Source organism: Mixophyes fleayi, chromosome 4, assembly GCF_038048845.1.
Source record: "Mixophyes fleayi isolate aMixFle1 chromosome 4, aMixFle1.hap1, whole genome shotgun sequence".
NCBI classification, from domain to species: domain Eukaryota; kingdom Metazoa; phylum Chordata; class Amphibia; order Anura; family Limnodynastidae; genus Mixophyes; species Mixophyes fleayi.
Window position 1 is genome coordinate 242,085,281 of NC_134405.1, and position 18,403 is coordinate 242,103,683.

Consider the following 18,403-nt stretch of genomic DNA (forward strand, 5'->3'; position numbering starts at 1 on the left):
CAGCTGATGTGCAGTGTTTGCGCCATATAAATGGCTTACTATTCAAGCGAAAAAGTTCAATTTAGTCTTGTCAGAGTCCAAGACTGTCTACCACGTCTCTGTAATATTTTCTAGATGGCCTTTCCAAATTCCTACTGACCTTCCATAATCTTCATTTTTGTAGAATGCCTGGGAATGTGTTGATTCATGTACACTATCTTCCGTTGCAGTCACTGATTTCTAAACCTTGTGCAACGTCACAGTTGGCCTAGGCTTTTCTAGTAAATGGCCTTTTTCTACAGCAACTAGGTTCAGGGGTTTGGTGAGGACCTGTAGCTTCAAACCTTTCTAAATTCCGTATATAGGGATGCACTGTGTTCCAAAGGATATGCGTTGCCTTTATAATGGTCTTGTACCCTTCACAGACTTGTGCCTCCCTAAAAACCTATCCCTGGTTGTCTGGAATGCTTTTTTCTTTATTTTGAATCTGTTAAGATTTCTTTTAGAAAGTTTCCACCACTCTGTAGGATCTGAGAGAGAGGGGTATTTATATATAAAAAATAATTGACAATAGATGAGCCACTAATTTTTACACAGGTGGAGTTTCTGAACAAATTAACTTAACTAAAGTAATGTATTGCAGCTGTGCAAATCTGAGCTGTCAATTATCCCCCTGTAATGGTGTGAACCAGCCCAAGCTGTATGGTTCTTTACAAAAAAAAGATAAAAAGTATTTATAAATTAGAAGAGGTTATTCTATTCATAAATAGGCAGTTGAAATTAATGGGCGAATGTTGTGCCTGTACTGTATACTCATTTAAAATGGCTGCTACTAAAAGTCTATCTTTTTAAATTGTTTAAATGTGTCACCTATTTTCTAGCACATCTGCCGTATGGCTTTACTTTGGAAAAGTAAATATCTATCTATTTAAATAAAGTTGCGTGAAAAAAAAAAAAAACACTTTTGGAAGATGGTCTAGTTCAAAAATAGTAATTATTAATAACATACATTTTTATTTTATGTGCTAGAAATTGAATGTAATCCTGTAGGAAGCCTCTCAAAATGTAAGCGCAGTTTATCTTGACTGAACCTGCTAGCTCCTAGCTTAGCTTTAAGTACCAGCCATATGAAAAGTATTGTGTTCTTTTTTTTTTTTAGATTTGATTGTTAGGTATTCAGATTGTATAGCCACATGAGAACGGGCCCCATTCGTTCTGGTGCATTATGACCTCAGGAACACATTGATATGCTTATTGCTTGTACTGTGTCATTGATTGACCAAAGTCTGGCAAGGTCCAAAAAACATACTGATAGGTTATTGGCATCTCATGAAATTCACTCTAGTGTGTGTATAGAATTTATACTGTGAGCTTATTTTAATATTTTAATTCCTATTTTTGTGCTTAGGAATATATATACCGTGTGGATCCAGCTTCTAATTTGAGCTTAACCTCAGATGCCATCACCAATTACAATATTGGTGATCTAGTTAGATCAAATACTACAGAAGTGCCTGAAATGCTACCTTGCGGATATCTGGTAGGAGACAATAATATCATCACTGTGAACCTTAAAGGTAATGTTAAAATGTAAAAAAAGGTAAACTTTGCTTATTTACTTTTGTACTATTACTATATGGATTTTCTATTGAACTTATAGGTTTACAGAGAAGGTTTCATCACTTTATAGATCAGTGTGTCTCAACTCCAGTCCTCAGGACCCCCTAGCAGTCCATGTTTTTCATATCTCCGTGCTGGAGCCCAGGTGTATTCATTACTGACTGACACAGTTTAGCAGGTGGTATAATTATTTCACTGGTCACCTGGCAATCCTGCACTGTTAGTGGGTCCTGAGCACCGGAATTGAGAAACACTGTTGATGATATTGAATGTCAAAGGATGCAGCTGATCAGCAAAATTATATACAGTAGATCAAGAAAGGAATGTGTTGAATTGGCTTTCAAGAAGAAGCATCAAAATGCCCCCTCGCAAAGGCAAAAAGGAACTTGCAATAAGCAAAAGAATGGTTGATTAGTAACAGGATTGTGCACTAGTTATGTCTGTGATCATGCTAATAGTGGTGTACACATTTAGAACTCATAATGCAAAATGGTACCAGGCTGACCTGTTCTATGAACCATTAGTATAACAATGCTGAATCAATGCTTTTCCTGGCTAGCAACTCATTTAAAATAATGACAAGTGTATAATAAAATAATACAGAATGCTGGTGGTTTTTGGAACAAGTGGTATAGTTAAAACACTAGGGTCCCCTTGCCTAAGCTCTATCCTTACTCAAACCATTTGTATCCTTTGGGGGCAATGGACCCTGGTGCAAAATCTGAATCACATTATACCTGCTAATTACCAGCATATTTTGTTTTAAAATGGCAAATGATCTCTATTTAATACATCCCCATGAGCAACAAATAATACCCATGCCAAGTATACAGTATAATACAGCCTTATGGTCATTCTAGTTGAGAAGTTCAATACACTTCTCAATAGCCGTTTGATAGAATAGAGGTGAATAAATATAATGTCACGTGTGTGACTGTCCTGAAGATTAAGGACTATAGTCTAGTGTATGAGAAAAAAAAGAACTTAGAGGCAGCTGTGCTATCCATGGGGATGTTAAACAATGCCATGATAATTAGAGACATATGGAAGTAATGGAAGGAGCTAGGCTGACAAATGATCTAAAATAATGAGAATACATCTTTACTGATGTCAGCACCACTGCCTTGTTTTGTTCCCAGATCTAAAGGTATGACGTAGCTAGTTGTCTCTATAGGACATACTATTAAACCCTTCAGCACAAACGGTTAACAAAGTCTAGTATAGTTTTTCATACAGTGTAGTGTATAGTCATATACAATACTACAATACACTACTGCATGAGGCACAGTTTTGTGCAGATTGTCAATACCAAGCAATAAAACATACAAACTACACCTTTTAATAAAACATGTACAGCTACTAGATAAAGTTTCTTTAGTGAGTATTGGGTGAATACCAATAATTAAATGGAAAAAAAAAATGGGAAAACTAGAAAACAAGTATAAAATAACAAATACCTGGCGCTAATAATAAAAAAGACCCTGCTGGAATGTCTCAGAAACGCCGCTAGTCTGGGAAAGTGTCACTCCCCTCCCCTTTTGTTGTGAAAACTAGAAAACAATACTTGCATAAATAGGGGACACAGTTGTAGGAATTCTGTTACTCTAACAAACATATTTTTCCACACAAATCGCCATATGTTGTCCCAGGGAGTAGCTTTCTAAACAGCATTGTCGAAATAATGTGCAATGCCTCTTGATATACTGCAAGTTTAAATTCAATAGTAGAATGGGGCAATTGCTAAGACCAAATCTTAAGATCTTAATCTTAGTTACCATTGTTACCTGGGGACCCAGTGTAGTTACTTTGCAATGGTGAGGTGGAGGAGGAACAAACCAATAAAATAGTCCCTTGACCTGCTTGAGATCTTACCACGATTACCGATTAATTATTACATAATTATGGTGGTGAAGCAAGTGAGACCTATTTGCACCTTGCAGTGGTCCTAACACAGCTAGAAAAAATAACAACCTGTTAGCAAGAAAATTGGGTTGTTGTGTCCCAGGTATTTACATCATCACTGGGCACTGCAGGTAAGAAAACCAGGTATTGGGGATTACATACAGTATATTGACTTGCTATGTAACTGCAGAGTGACTTATGTTGCCAATATTAAAGCACATGATACTAATTAACTTATTCAATATTTACATGATTTAAAATGCCCCACATATGAGATAATCTCCAGCAAATTATTAATTATCTTACCTTTAGCTTGTGAAGCAAACTAGACTTGGGTTTGTAGTGTGTTTTTTAATACATGTATAAATTAAGGTTGCATTTTAGCTGCAATATTTCCCTTTGTGGATGAGTCAAATATTGTTTGAGTCATGTTAAATTGTTTTAATGATGTTCCAAAACTGAGTCAGTTATTATATGGTTTCAAACATTTATGATGTTTCTTGTTTGTGTAGGTGTAGAAGAAAACAGCTTGGACAGTTTTGTGTTTGATACCCTTATTCCTAAACCAATTACTCAGCGCTACTTTAATTTATTGATGGAACATCACAGGATTATTTTATCCGGACCCAGCGGAACAGGAAAGACATATCTAGCGAATAAACTTGCTGAATACGTTGTATACAAAAGTGGCAGAAAGAAAATCGAGGAGGCGATTGCAACCTTTAATGTGGATCACAAATCAAGTAAAGTGAGTAAGCAAATAGATATGTATGTATCACTTTCAAAAGGGTAAGGAATAGGGAAAACATTTCATTTTGTAAATAGATTGAATTGAGAAAGCTGTATACCATTCAAAGCACAACCTAAAAGTGTGGAATCTATGTTTAAAAAATACATATACCATATGTTGCCAAATATATTGTTACAAAAGAGGTTATAAAAACAGTATAATGCGCAAGTGATGTTAATATATTTATTAACTAAATAATATTTGTATAAAGAAGTGAGTTCTGATATCATTAATTATAAATAGTCATTTCTGGTGTAGTCATTTCTGTCTCCATTTAGGAATACCTGAGATTTCTGTCACCTGTATAAACGCACTCTGCCCACAGCCTTTTATATGCTTACAGAAACCCTCTGTGACTTCTAATGTCTGTATAATTTACATTAGGTAGTACATTATCTCTTATATGTCAGTACATTTTCGTGAAGAGGACATCATGTTAAACAAATGTAACTTACTTACTGATGCATGTTGTCTTCAGGAAGTATGTAAATAATTTCAACTATTGAAATTCACTATATGTTGATACTATCATCAACTACAGTCTGTGCACTGTTTGTAATGCTGACAAAGCTATTGTGCCCAATGAGGTGCGTGCATCAGGCAGTTCTCCTTCGTGTTACTGAATAGTTACTATGGTGAAGTTCATTATTTTGCATCTTTAAAATGCTTCATCTCCATGAGCTCTGAATTGCAATGCTTTGGTTATAAATCAAACTATTGTAATGTAGGCGTTCTTTCTCTCTGATGGTTACCATGTATTTAAAAAAACTAAACCTATGAAATTGCTGTAACAATGTAATCTGAATGAAAGCCAGTGGTTTTTAGTTTCCTAATCAAATTAGTAATTTAGTCCTTGTGCTACATTAGTATTGCAGTGGGCCAAATTCAGGTATACTTTAAGTTATATTAGATTTAATCACCCTTTTTGTGGTTATACTCTAGGTATTTCAGTTTGCGTGTTTGTTGTTTAAAACTGTACAGTCTTATTGTGTTAACCCATTGCCTTCTGTTTGATTTTAGGAGTTGCGACAATACCTAGCCAATCTTGCAGACCAGTGCACAGACCTTCCGCTAGTGATAATCCTTGATAATCTTCACCATATAGGATCTCTGAGTGACATTTTCAATGGATTTTTAAACTGTAAATATAGTAAATGGTATGACATTTGCTTTTTGGATTACATTTATATGCACTGGTTATTACATGTGCTTTTGCAGTTTTGTCAAAACTGTACATTTGTGACAATATTTGCCAGTTCTTGTAATAGTAACAAAAAGATGATATGTTGCTGTGAATGTTCACACAATTACAATTCAAACGACAGCTTTGTTAATCTAGATTTACTGATTAATGACAGTTGGCAATTGACAAACTCTTCAACTCTCAAATCTTTTGACATATACTCATCTAGTGTACACTAGTCAGTGCAATTTCATCTGTTTTTATTGCTGACACAACTTATTTCTGACACCTTGATATGTATCATCTCACAACTAGTTCCTATCATCTCACAACTAGCAAGAGCAAAGAACATTCTGTCAAACCATTGGAGAGGTGTAATGAACACCACCTGGAATACACTGCAGATTTGTGTTATGTTGAGTGCAGAAACCACACTTTATTTCTAACAGTTACTGAGTATATTAATCAATAAACTTCTTTCATTTGGAACCTCGTAATTCCCATTTTAGTATGTTTACTAAACTTTATAGAGGTTGGCATAACATTACCGTGTTCTAAACACTCTGCACTATATATATTTTGCAGTGTGTTATACATGGAAAGTATGAATAGCCTTAAAAGTGAATTTATTTTTTCACCCTCTACTTGCTGAACACTTGCAGTTCTTGTGACAATTCCAGTACAGCCAATACATTTGTATAGGAACACCTTTCCTACCTGTTACCCCTTCCACTAGAGTGAGATAAGGAATGAATACATGGCATGAAATTAAAAGTTTTAATATGTAGTTCATAAAATTATATTAAAATTAAATATAATTAGCTAAACGGACAGTTGCCAAGATTTCATTATTACTGTTGCTCTGTTATAATGCTACGCCTCTTCATTTTGACATAGTAACATAGTAACATAGTTGATGAGGTTGAAAAAAGACACCAGTCCATCAAGTTCAACCTATTTTGGATCTGCTGCACCTTCCTACAGCCTGAGGATGCCACTTCTGCACATAAGGAGATTAATTCATTGATGTTGATAAACTGCCTTTACAACATAGCTGTTACAGACCAGCATATACCAGAGTGTACCAATGCTGGCCTGTTTATTGAGGAATAATATAACAATTGGGTGAGGTTGCAGCCACAATAAGGCTGAGTACACACTACAGACTTTTCAGCTGATTATTGCGCCGATCACACGATAAACGACTGTTCGACCCGATATCACATTAGTGTGTGTACACTGAAACTAAGAGAGATGATCGCTCCAAAACTCTTCCTATCGGTTTAATATTTAAACCGGACTAAAAATCTTGTTCAACAATGGAATGACATCCTTTCAATTCTTCAGTGTCATGATCAGGATCTCTATAGAGTTTACAGAGAAACAGTCTTTTCAGCCGATAGTTATGACATGTGAAGAGCATAGATCTGAGCGTACACATAAAATAACACGCCGATCAGGACTTTTTTTTTGTCGTTGGTAAAATTGTTACTGAGAAATTTTCTGTAGTGTGTACTCCACCTAATAGTGTTTGTTAAGGAAGCTTATATTCAGGAGGACAATATTGCACTGTTAAATATCAAGTGTCCATATTAAGAATGGATAAATGATACAAAGAAGCTAATTGCTCTGACAAGGATCACATTACATTGTAACATTTTTTTTGTTGTGTTAGTTAGCTGATTCTATTAATTAAGAATTGGCTAAATACAATGTTATCCCCTACCCATCTGTCAAGTGCTATTAAGTGAGCATGTGGAGCCAATTATAATGTTCAGTTCTTTATATACTAAATCCAAAACAGCAGATAGAGATGTAAGGGCTGTTTACAAACAATGATTAAAGGTGTAAATTTGTATTAAATATCTAACAATGTTAAACAATGAAAGCAAATGACTGCTTAGTTGGTTTGAATTTACACCTTTGAGCAATGTTAGTAAATAAACATCACTGCCTAAATGAAGCAATATATGTGTGAAATTCACACTTTTATCATTTCTATGCCTGTTTTTGTTCTTTTGGAGTGTTTATCTGAAAATAAAAGGTATGGCTTGTGGTATCTATGATATGCTATGGAGCTGCATTAGTGCACAGGCTATAATAAGCACACACATTCTTTGTATGACTACATTACCATTTACCCTTAAGCAGTGACACTATTTCAGTATGAATAAATTAAGTATGCAATAATGTGCAAAAAAAATGTGTGAATCTCAAGTTCTCTCTCTTTCTCCTTTCCCCTGCATAATGTATTATGAAGTGATGAATAACATGCCCTGCAATATCATACACGTATCACCCTGTCACTCAGTTATATGTATTTTAGTTTGAGTTTTAATATATATATATATATATATTTTTTTACTCCTACAGTCCATATATTATTGGAACAATGAATCAAAGTGTTTCATCATCTCCAAATTTAGAATTACACCACAATTTCAGGTAATTATTTTGTATGGTATTTTTAAATTGCAATATGAAACATTTTTGTACTGATTTTATATGTTTATAGTAATGGGGGGGGGAAACATAAGCCCATTTTTCATTGTCAAGGGACTAATGGTAGGTAATAACATACCTTGAAAGATTTTCTTGGAGGTAATTGGGACACATTATGCAGCGCTCAGGCAACAAAGGGGCCCAAGCCACACTGTACTAACCCACTCTCCCCTAAAATAGTTCCTTATGGTGAGTGTGGACATACCCCACACCTTCACATGAGTTTGGACAAACATATCGAGTGGCGGGACTGCCCCCTCTAAAGTGGTAGGACATGTTGCATTCATGCCACATTAATTTTAATAAATAATGTTGCAATATTTGTGTTTGTAAACTTTATTTTAAATTCTCTTCAATCATATTCATTTTAGGTGGGTACTATGTTCCAACCATACCGATCCAGTTAAAGGCTTTCTTGGAAGATACTTAAGAAGAAAACTTATTGAAATGGAAATAGAAAACAATATGAGGAACAATGACCTCATAAAGATAATTGAATGGATTCCTAAGGCATGGCACCACCTCAACAGCTTCCTGGAGACACACAGTTCCTCTGATGTCACTATTGGTAAGAAGCTGTCCTGACTATCACATATATGTTGTAAAATAATTGGTATATTATCTTATGGAAAACATATGGAAACTTAGAAATTTAAGCCAATTTTATATTCTGCTCTGCTTTAAAGCGGTTGTGTTAACTGTTGATTGTTACTTTTGTTAGTGATCATCCTGAGATAAGATTGAATTGGGACATTCAATGCTGCAGAGAGTAGATTCTGATTGGTTGTGGTATTTATTACTTGAAACCCTCCCATTGTATTCTGCTATTTACATATTAAATTTATAGAGGTTCTCAACTCTATCCTAAAGCTGCACTATGGACTAGGTTGTAGAAATGTAATTAATGGCAATATAAAGATTACAATATTGAAAATTAAGCTTTCAAAATGTGAGCTTTATAGCCACACTGTAGTGGGAGTTTCTGACTTTCCGTTTAATCTGATCACATCCACTAACATGTTATTCAGTACATCAGTTTATATGAATGAAGGTACTATTAAATTATACCCAAATTGCAAAAAATGTACAAAGTCGTAGTTTGTTCATCAGAGAAATTCTTAAATGGGCTAAATAGTTTTTCCACCTTTTCTAAGTATTTACAAATAATAAGATTTTAGGTAGCTGATTCTGGTTCACTTTGGAACTGAACTCACCTGTGGTGAGTAGCAGGTGCCTGCATTATAAAAAAAATGACTCACTAAACAAGCTTGAATTGAGACACGGTCTCACTTTCCTGTTTTTTTGTTACTGTGTGTTCTGTGGTAAGCATGAAGAAAAGAAAGAAAGCCAGATAATTGTCTGAGGAGGTCAAAAGATTGTAGCCATACAACAATATGAGTTGGGGCAGTGCTACTTGTCAATCTGTACTGAGGGGTCACATGATGGCTGCCTAAATATGGAGGTATCACACAAAGTACAACAGTTTCAGCTAGCACCATCTGTCGCCAACTCAAAAAGAGGCGATTGATTGTATGGTAGGAGGCCCAGGAGGGCCCCACTGCTGAGAAAGACACATAAAAAAGCCTGACTGGAATTTGCCAAAACACTTGAAGAAGCCAATTTCCTTCTGGGAGAATGTCCTTTGGGCAGATAAGATAATATTAAAGGTTTCTGACAAAGCACATCATCCATATGTTTACAAAAATACAAACTTAAGCTTTCAAAAAAAAGAACACATTCCCTACAGTCAAACATGATGAAGCAGGTTCGGTGATATTTTGGGGTTGCCTTGTTCCATATGGTATTGTGTGCCTTCAATGTGTGCATGGCATCATTAAATCTGTAGATTAGCAGGCCATTTATAAGCTCAATCTTCAATCCAGTGTCAGAAACCTGGGTCTCCATCGAAGGTCATGGATCTCAGGACAATGACCCCAAATGTACTTCAAAAAGCACCCAGGAATGACTCAAGACTAGACTGTTCTGAAGTGATCAGTAATGAACCCAGATCTAAATCCCATAGATCAACTGTGGAGAGATCTAAAAAAACAGCAGTTGGGCGTCCTTCCCATCTGGCAGAACTGGAGCAGTTTGTACAAGTAGAGTGGATAAACTGCCAGTAGAGAGGTGCAGGAAGCTCATCCATGGCTATGCAAAGCGGTTAATTGCAGTTTCTTCTCATTTCCTGATAAAGAAATATAAAATAATATACAGTATTAAATTCAGAATAAAAAAACAAAGCATCTGTAATATCAACAAAGAATGAATAGTGGAGACTAAATACTGTTGTTCTTTGGACTTATGTTTAGAGGAGATTGTGAGCTATTTGAAAAGAGTAGAAGGGTGTCTATTTTTTTGTCCGGGACTGTAGGTGTGTCTCTCTTTGATTAAATATATTGTTTTAACTTATTACTGAGATTAAGGAAGGTTGGATGGCTGCCTAGCACTGAATTACACAGTGCCGTGAGCAGAAATCTCTGCTAAAATTACAGTACTAACTGTAATAATGCGCATCAGTTACCATAGTAATTGTAATAATGCGCACCCTGCGTTGTTCTTTAGAACAGCGTGGGTAATTGATTCTCCCCCAATGAGTAGCATTTCAGTCCACCAGAAAATAGGTAGTATAACAAGCTATACTTATCTGCAATTCTGCCACTCAACAGCTCCTCGTTTAAACTCTCCTTCAATGGCTGTTGTTTTCCATTCTGTCCCAAATGGCAGCTTCTGTGTTTTCTCTCTTCACATTATTTCTCTCTCTCATGGCTTGGTTGTTATCTCTCTCTCTCTGCTTCAGCTCTGTTTTCTCTCCTCTCACAAACTTGGTGTGGTCCTTGATCAGCCCCTTCTTAACACACCTTTATTATTATTATTATTATTAGTATTATTATTATTATTATTATTATTTATTTATTTACACCTCTCTCTCAGCTTTCTTCTAACTCCACCCATCTGTTTTGGCACCTTTATCTCTCCCTTTGAGCAGACATACACACTGGGCTGGGATAGTAAAATAGTATAGATCCAATATACTTCCCAAAAAAAAATCTTGTAATGGATTACCCCATTATTGTTGTGCTTTATTTATATAGCTCCAGCATATTCCACAGAACTGTATAATCAGAAAACTTTATTCACGCAGATCAGTACCTGCTGTAGTAGAGCTCACAATATAAATGCCTTTGACAGCGAAACACAAGGGTCCAGTTTTAATCAGATGTCAAATAGCCTACCAGAATGTCTTTAGGTAGTGAGAGAAATTCCACACAAACACAGAAATAACATAATAACTCGATGCCGACCTACTTATTTCATAATCAAACCCTTGAACTCAGTGCTGTGTACCATTTCTCTGCAGAATGTTTTATATAACCTCTCTCTGTGACTCCAAATACTAAAATAATTTCCAATAGGGGATATGTTATTTTACATGTATATAAGTAAACGTCATATACACAGTATAGCAATGAGATGCCGCTTTACATCACACACATAAAATATTGTCTGTGTCCATATACCGTTTCATGAGTTTATTTTTAAATAAAAATGTCAAATTCCTATCTATGTAATATACACAAATGTATATTGTTATAGTGCATCTTGTCTATCCATTGTCATACATGTATTCTTTTTCCTAAATCATCTGAACCCATTTGATCCTTGGCCTTCATTTATGCTATGGATTGCTATATCTTAAGGTGTTTTTATGTCCTTTGTGTAAATCTTAGCTATCTATCTATTCATCTCCGCAGTTTAGCTTTTCACGAATGCGGTTTACATTACTTGACTTTCAAGTTCGCCGTTAATGTAGGGTTTGTTGGCTATTCACCTTCATTACATTGTATGAGTGAAAGATTAGTTTGAAATTAACCATAATTCTAAGTAAGGCACAACATTTAATCACATAAATAGTAAAAACTTTATTTTGTATATATATAAAGCTGACTTCATTTTGACTGATAAGTCCCTGTAATGTACTTTCTGTTTCTTATCCCTGTGTCTTATCTGCCTTTATCTGTTCAACCACCTTACAAGCCAATCCAAAACACTGGAACTTGTTCAATTTTTTTATATGAGACACATGGAAGGTTGTTGAAATCTAGATAAGCTTCATCTACTGCTCCACACTGATCTATTACCTTAATCGTCCAGTCAAGAAATCAATTTCAAGGTTTGAGTAATATGATCTCTCCTTGCTGCAAGTCACTGGACTTTGGATTTAAAACAATTCTCTCTTTCAAGTGTTGTTTATTTATTTTGCTGAATACAAGGTCATTGGTTCATAGTTATGCTCCTTACATTTTGCAGAATTATTTGTAGTACAATGGTCTCATCAGTTAATATCAATATAATTTATGTGAAAATAAGAAACCTGACAGATGTACATGTTTTAGATGTGAATGGTGAATGGCAGAATTATTCTCCATCTGTCAACTTGACAGTTTTCAGTCTCTGATTGAATATGTAGGGCAAACCAACAAATCTTTTGATATATTCTTTATTTCACAAGCGACGGGGCCTCTAACTTATATTTAGAGATTTTGAGGAATGGTTTTAAGTCACTTTCCTTGATCGTTCATCCTATCCCCTTACATGTACACCTTTAGAGTTAGCCTTAGAGGAGTAAATCAGTCATTGATGCAAAAATTCCAGAAATTAGTTGTTCAATGATAATGTTTTTTCTGCTATTTATTAATAATATTCAGTATGTAAATAACAGCAGCGTAGTATTCAGCAGTGTACGGTAAGAGTTTGCAAAACAAATATGTCATAAATAATAGACATTGAAGCATGAATTATAAATGCCCATGGCCATATGAGCTTACGTTCTTTATTTCTTCATGTGTACAGTGACGGAGGCAGTTGCAGAAATTGTGTAGCAAAAGATTAATGTCCTTTTTAGTACCAGCTTTAGCTGTTGAAATGAATATCCTTGTGTGCATAAACCGAAAGTAAAGTTACGAAATTAAAACACTGTCTGTCTATTTGTTAGGTCCACGCCTTTTCCTTTCCTGCCCGATGGATGTGGATGGGTCTAGAATATGGTATACGGATCTTTGGAACTATTCTGTAATTCCATATCTTTTGGAAGCCGTGAGAGAAGGACTTCAGGTATGAATTCACATCTGATTTGTTTATCCACTAACAATACATTTAAGTTGGCGGATCTAGTGAAGATCCTTGTCATCACATTACTGTTGCAATAAATTTGTTTAATCTTTGGCTAATTTATCCGTTATGTCACCTTAAAACAACCAGTAAGAGTTATTTTTTTAACTTCTTTTTAATAATAATAATAATAATAATAATAGTATTCCTCCCAATACCTCCCAACTGTGCTTTCAGTCGGATCAAATCCTGACTAAATGAGACAGTCGCCCAAATTCTGCACTGCCCCACCAGATTCAGGAAAGTTGGCAGACTGTCCTGCTGTCTCCTACCTGTTCTTGTCACTTTCACCAGCTGTGGCTGCTGGTATCTTTAGATCAGTTGCTGCTTGTCTGGATCCTGGAACGCTGGAGTCCCTATTTGGGAAAAGAAAATGGGTATTTGAAATTTTTAAAACTCCAACCATCCCCAGCATTAAGTCAGTAGCACCCACATTTAATAATTGAGCATCCCTCCGACCCCAACATTAAAATAATAGTACCCACTTTTGATAAATAGATCTATTTCCATCCAACCAGCCATGACATTAAATGAAATTAATAGTATACACATTTAATAAATAGTTGAAGGGAATAGATTTCCCTTCAACCAACCCCAATATTAAAGTAATAATATTCCCATTTAATAAATAAACCTATTTCCAGCCAAACAAACAGTCTCAGCTAATAAATTAATAACATTTGCGTTTATTATAACTGTTTCCCACAACCATCCCAGGCATTAAAAAATAAAATTCCCAGTTAATAAATAGCCCTCCTCTGCAAACTCTGCCTCACATTCTATTCGACCCAAACAACCCAGCACTAAATATTAATTTAATAGACCGCACCAATAAATTAATTTGCCCCACCATCACCCCACAAATAAAATAGCACCCATTAAATAATTAGCTCCCACCTAAACTCCACCATTACATTAATAGCCTACCTCCCACCCATATACTATTAAAAAAGCCCCTCCCTTCTCTCATCACACAATATTAAGACCCCACCATTCCCTCACACATTATAAGAGCATACACATACACCCATTCCCTCACACATTATAGCAGCATACACCACCCCATCCTACACACACTTTAGTAGCCCCGCTCTATCCTACATACACCTTAGCAGGCCCCCCCCATTATACACATACAGTAGCAGCCTCACACTTGCCTTGTTTCTGCTGCTGCAGAATCCTCTCACTGCACACACAGGACGGCAGCTGTCATATGGTCAACGTCCCAAGTGACCTCTGTTCGGAGAGTGCAGTCAGCCACAGAGGTAAGGGGACAAGGGAGGTACACATAAATAAGTATTTTTTTTTATTTTTAAACCTCTAAAAAAAACATTAGGCGTCCTCCTGAGGCCACTGGGCTACCAGCAAAAGTCCCAGTAGGTTACATGGCCAAACTGTCCCTGTCCCCACAAACTACCCAACACCCTCTACACTAAAACAATCATCAATACCTGCCTCACATTATGTCAATAAGCAATACCTCCCATATTATAGCAATAACCCCCACTCTTCCACATTACAGCAGTCTGTTATACCACCCCTATATTACAGCAATCCCCCCAAGCCCTACACTATGGCAATACCCACACCCACTTTTTCCCAATGCTCCACATTAGCACCCAGTCTACCTATGTCTGAAATTTAAATAATTACATTAGGCTATGCGCTTCTGATTACAATGTGACGTATTTGAGTCTCTTTTAAAGATCAGGACCCTCCTAGTATATTGGAATATTGGGGGTGCCAATGCAATGGGGTTTGTTTCCACTTGCAGCACAGCAGAACCTGGATAGAACAGGTCCAGATACGTCAGAAACCTATCCACTGACCCAGAAAATACATCTTTATGTCAAATACCAATGTTTTATCAAACCGGTTGTCTTTGAACAGAATTGGCTCCCTGCTTAAATCAAACTACTGGAACAGCTGTGCACAGAGGCACAGAATAAATAAAATAACAGTCATTAACTGTACAAACAACAGTAAAACTTAATAAGTAAGTGTGTACACTGTATGCACACAGAATACACAATGGCAATCTGTATGCACGAATAACACACATTAATAATATAGTACACAATACACAGTACAGACTAGCAGTTCAGCAGACACAACTGAACAGAGCAGCATAGTTATATAAATCCAATATACTGGAGCCTCTAGGTTGGGCTGTACTGAAAAGAGCCAGTACACTATTCAGTTTGGGATTGTATCCAGGGATAATCTGGAGATCTGCAAGGTTGGCAATCCAGTGTTAATTTAGTGGTAACCCTAGTCAATGATATTAGAGGGTGTACAGATCCCATGAGGAGGATACTGGTTGGTGATGTGAGGGGAAGAACTTGCAGGGTCCTCTGGTGAGATATTGATTTGGTGGGGGGAAGGGGGGGTGTATCCCAGAAAATCACGTCATACATTGCTGCTCTCCACAGCAGGAATGTTAGGAATGATGGAATTCTCCTGGCAGTGTGGACAGCTCACTGGTTGAGAGATGGGGGAGGTCAGCCTATGACTGCTGCTGAGCTACACGGTAAGAAGGTGGTGAGGAGTAGGAAGGGGGCAGATGGACCAGAACAGGGCTGATACAGTAGTATGTGTAATAAGGTGGCCAGACCCTGGGTAAGGGCCAGCTACCAGGTAGTAGACCAATATTTGAGCCAACCACTGTAAGGCAGGTCCGGCCTGAATGAGCATGGGCTGCCGAGACTAGGGAACAGGCTGGGAAAACATATATACAGTTTTAAAGTTGTAGAAAAAATGCATCAATTGGCCCCATGAGCCATTGGCCTTTTGGGAATACTCCCAATGAGGCCTATGACCAATCCACCCGTGAAAGGAAAAAATAATTGGATGAACCAAAATAATTATGTTTAATATCAGTAATATAAATCGGATATCAATCTACCTTTTTCCATTGCTTAGTTTCTGATTTCTAATCAAAAGATTGGTTCTATGCAGCTGGTAATAAAATATTAAACATGCAAAGATATTTGGCTTCATGAATGTATACTATAACCTTTACAATAACTGTTGTTAATTATAAAAATTGTATACTGTTCAAGACTGCATTTTGTAATGGCACTGTAATGATTACAATGACTACAGTATGTAATTCAACATTACAATTATAGTAGGAAGCTACCAGCTATATTAAGCCAGGCAAGCAACTAATATACATGTAGTTTTTAACAGAGAGAAAAAAGTGAAAGCAATAATATATCATAATGAAAATACAAATGAGCTATTTGAAACAAAATGTCCAATTAAAGGATTATAAAACCTAGTTTATGATCAGTCCCTAATGTAGTGCAGTCTGCAGTTTCACATACATATGCATTCACAGTTTGTGTCCCATTACAGGTGGTAAAGATATGAGCAGTAGTGTCTTGTAATCCAATCTAGTTATGTCATTAGAAATGCAGGCCTATTAATCAACATCAGAACCAGTGATTGATTAAGTTAATGTAGAGTACAACTAAGCAGAGGCACTACTAGCGAGCTGTGGCCCCGGTGCAGGTAGGTGGGAAGGAGAGAACCAGGGCCCCCAACCCTCTGCATCTGCCATGCAGCGGGCCCCATTATCTCCATGGGCCCCGGTGCACTGCACCTGCTGCACCAATGCTAGTTCTGCCACTGTATCTAAGATAAAGAATGGTTTAATGAGAAAATGAGACAGAAATGAAATCTACTAAATCTATTATAATTATTATTTTAAAGAACTCATGAAAGGTTATACCTATATGTTAAAAGTTCCAACAATAGGACATGTATTATTTCTCTATTGTAATAACACTTAAACTCTGCACTGTATTTACAGATGTATGGTAAACGAGCCCCTTGGGAAGATCCATCAAAGTGGATATTAGACACTTTCCCTTGGACTACTGCTTCATCTCTCCGTGAATGTCCGGATTTATTACAGTTGCGACCAGAAGATGTAGGCTATGATGGATATGCCACTGCCAAAGAGGGAACGACCTCCAAAAATGTGCCAGAGGGTGACAAAGAGGGTGACCCATTGGTAGGTTAAGTCGACCATAAAATAAAAAGTAAACAATAGCCATTCTGTGGCAAAAAAAATAATATGCTATTCTTATACTTTATTTTAAAGCAACAATATATTTCTCAAGGCTAGGCAATAAGGGCGACCAGGCACAACTGTTAACAATAAAGGAATATCAAAGCTTTACTTATCTTAGAACATTGACAGAAGATAAATCAAGTTAATTTAGAGAACACTTTGATACTGAAATCAGTATATAGCGCATTTAAAAAGAAACCTTCTGAAAGCTCATACCCTTATTAAACACATGATTCAACCAACATCTACAGTGTCATTTAGTTATAAGGCCTCAGTGTTACATTATATTTACACATAACTACAAAGTACAGCACAGGCTTATGTTATATTTTTGTGCAAAAAGTAAATGGCAAATAGAAACATGAACTTTCCATCATGTAAAATAGACAAAAGAGTTTATTTAATGATGGAACTATTGTGGGTGCAGAGGTTGTGCCTGCTATAGGGCCAAGGGAAGAGGGGGCCCTGGCAATGCTGTCCATCACCCATTGAGGTCTGTGAAGCACTCCTCAAGACCCTTTCTCTGTATTGAAAAGAGCAGAGCAGAGTCCTTTTCTGAGCGGTGCATGCACTGTGTACCACACATGCTCAGAAGAGGTCACTTCACAGCAGAGGTTTTCAGAACAGAGCAGGGGGCTCGGGAGGCCACAGTGGAATTGAGAGGCCACTGCCCAAGTTTTGCTATGGGGCTTGATGATGCTCCATTCCTCTCCTGGGTTTAATAACAGTGGAACGTCACAGAGCAAAGTTGATGGTCATTTTAATTACTGGTAGAATATATATATATTTTATATAGAAAAGACATGGTAGAGGCTTTTTATACAGTAGATGCCTTAGCCACCATTAGGACATTACCTCACTTCTCGGATCTAGCCAGTGGGCAGCTAGGCTGCTGAAGACACAAATACACTGCAGTCCTTATATAGCTGAGGTTCTTGCCTCAGCCATTCATTGGGGGCAGCACAGTGACTAAGTGGTTAGTACTTCTGCCTCACAGCACTGGGGTCATGACTTTGATTCCCGACCATGGCCTTATCTGTGTGGAGTATGTATGTTCTCCCCGTGTTTGCGTGGGTTTACTCCGTGTACTCTGGTTTCCTCCCACACTCCAAACATACTAGAAGGTTAATTGGCTGCTAACAAAAATAAACATTAGTGTGTGTGTGTTAGGGAATTT

The 18,403-nt window shown here is 36.7% G+C and overlaps 1 protein-coding gene across 4 annotated transcripts in view; it reads left to right on the plus strand.

The window, feature by feature from the left end:
- The window catches only part of NAV3 (neuron navigator 3), a 539,311-nt gene that overhangs the window by 514,009 nt on the left and 6,899 nt on the right, over nucleotides 1–18,403 (plus strand). For all 4 annotated transcript variants that reach the window (XM_075209582.1, XM_075209579.1, XM_075209580.1 and 1 more), the window contains 7 exons: nucleotides 1,388–1,556; nucleotides 4,014–4,249; nucleotides 5,312–5,448; nucleotides 7,848–7,919; nucleotides 8,348–8,544; nucleotides 12,970–13,088; nucleotides 16,963–17,166. In XM_075209582.1, coding sequence (XP_075065683.1) covers nucleotides 1,388–1,556; nucleotides 4,014–4,249; nucleotides 5,312–5,448; nucleotides 7,848–7,919; nucleotides 8,348–8,544; nucleotides 12,970–13,088; nucleotides 16,963–17,166 — 1,134 coding nt within the window. The remainder of the gene's footprint in view (nucleotides 1–1,387; nucleotides 1,557–4,013; nucleotides 4,250–5,311; nucleotides 5,449–7,847; nucleotides 7,920–8,347; nucleotides 8,545–12,969; nucleotides 13,089–16,962; nucleotides 17,167–18,403) is intronic.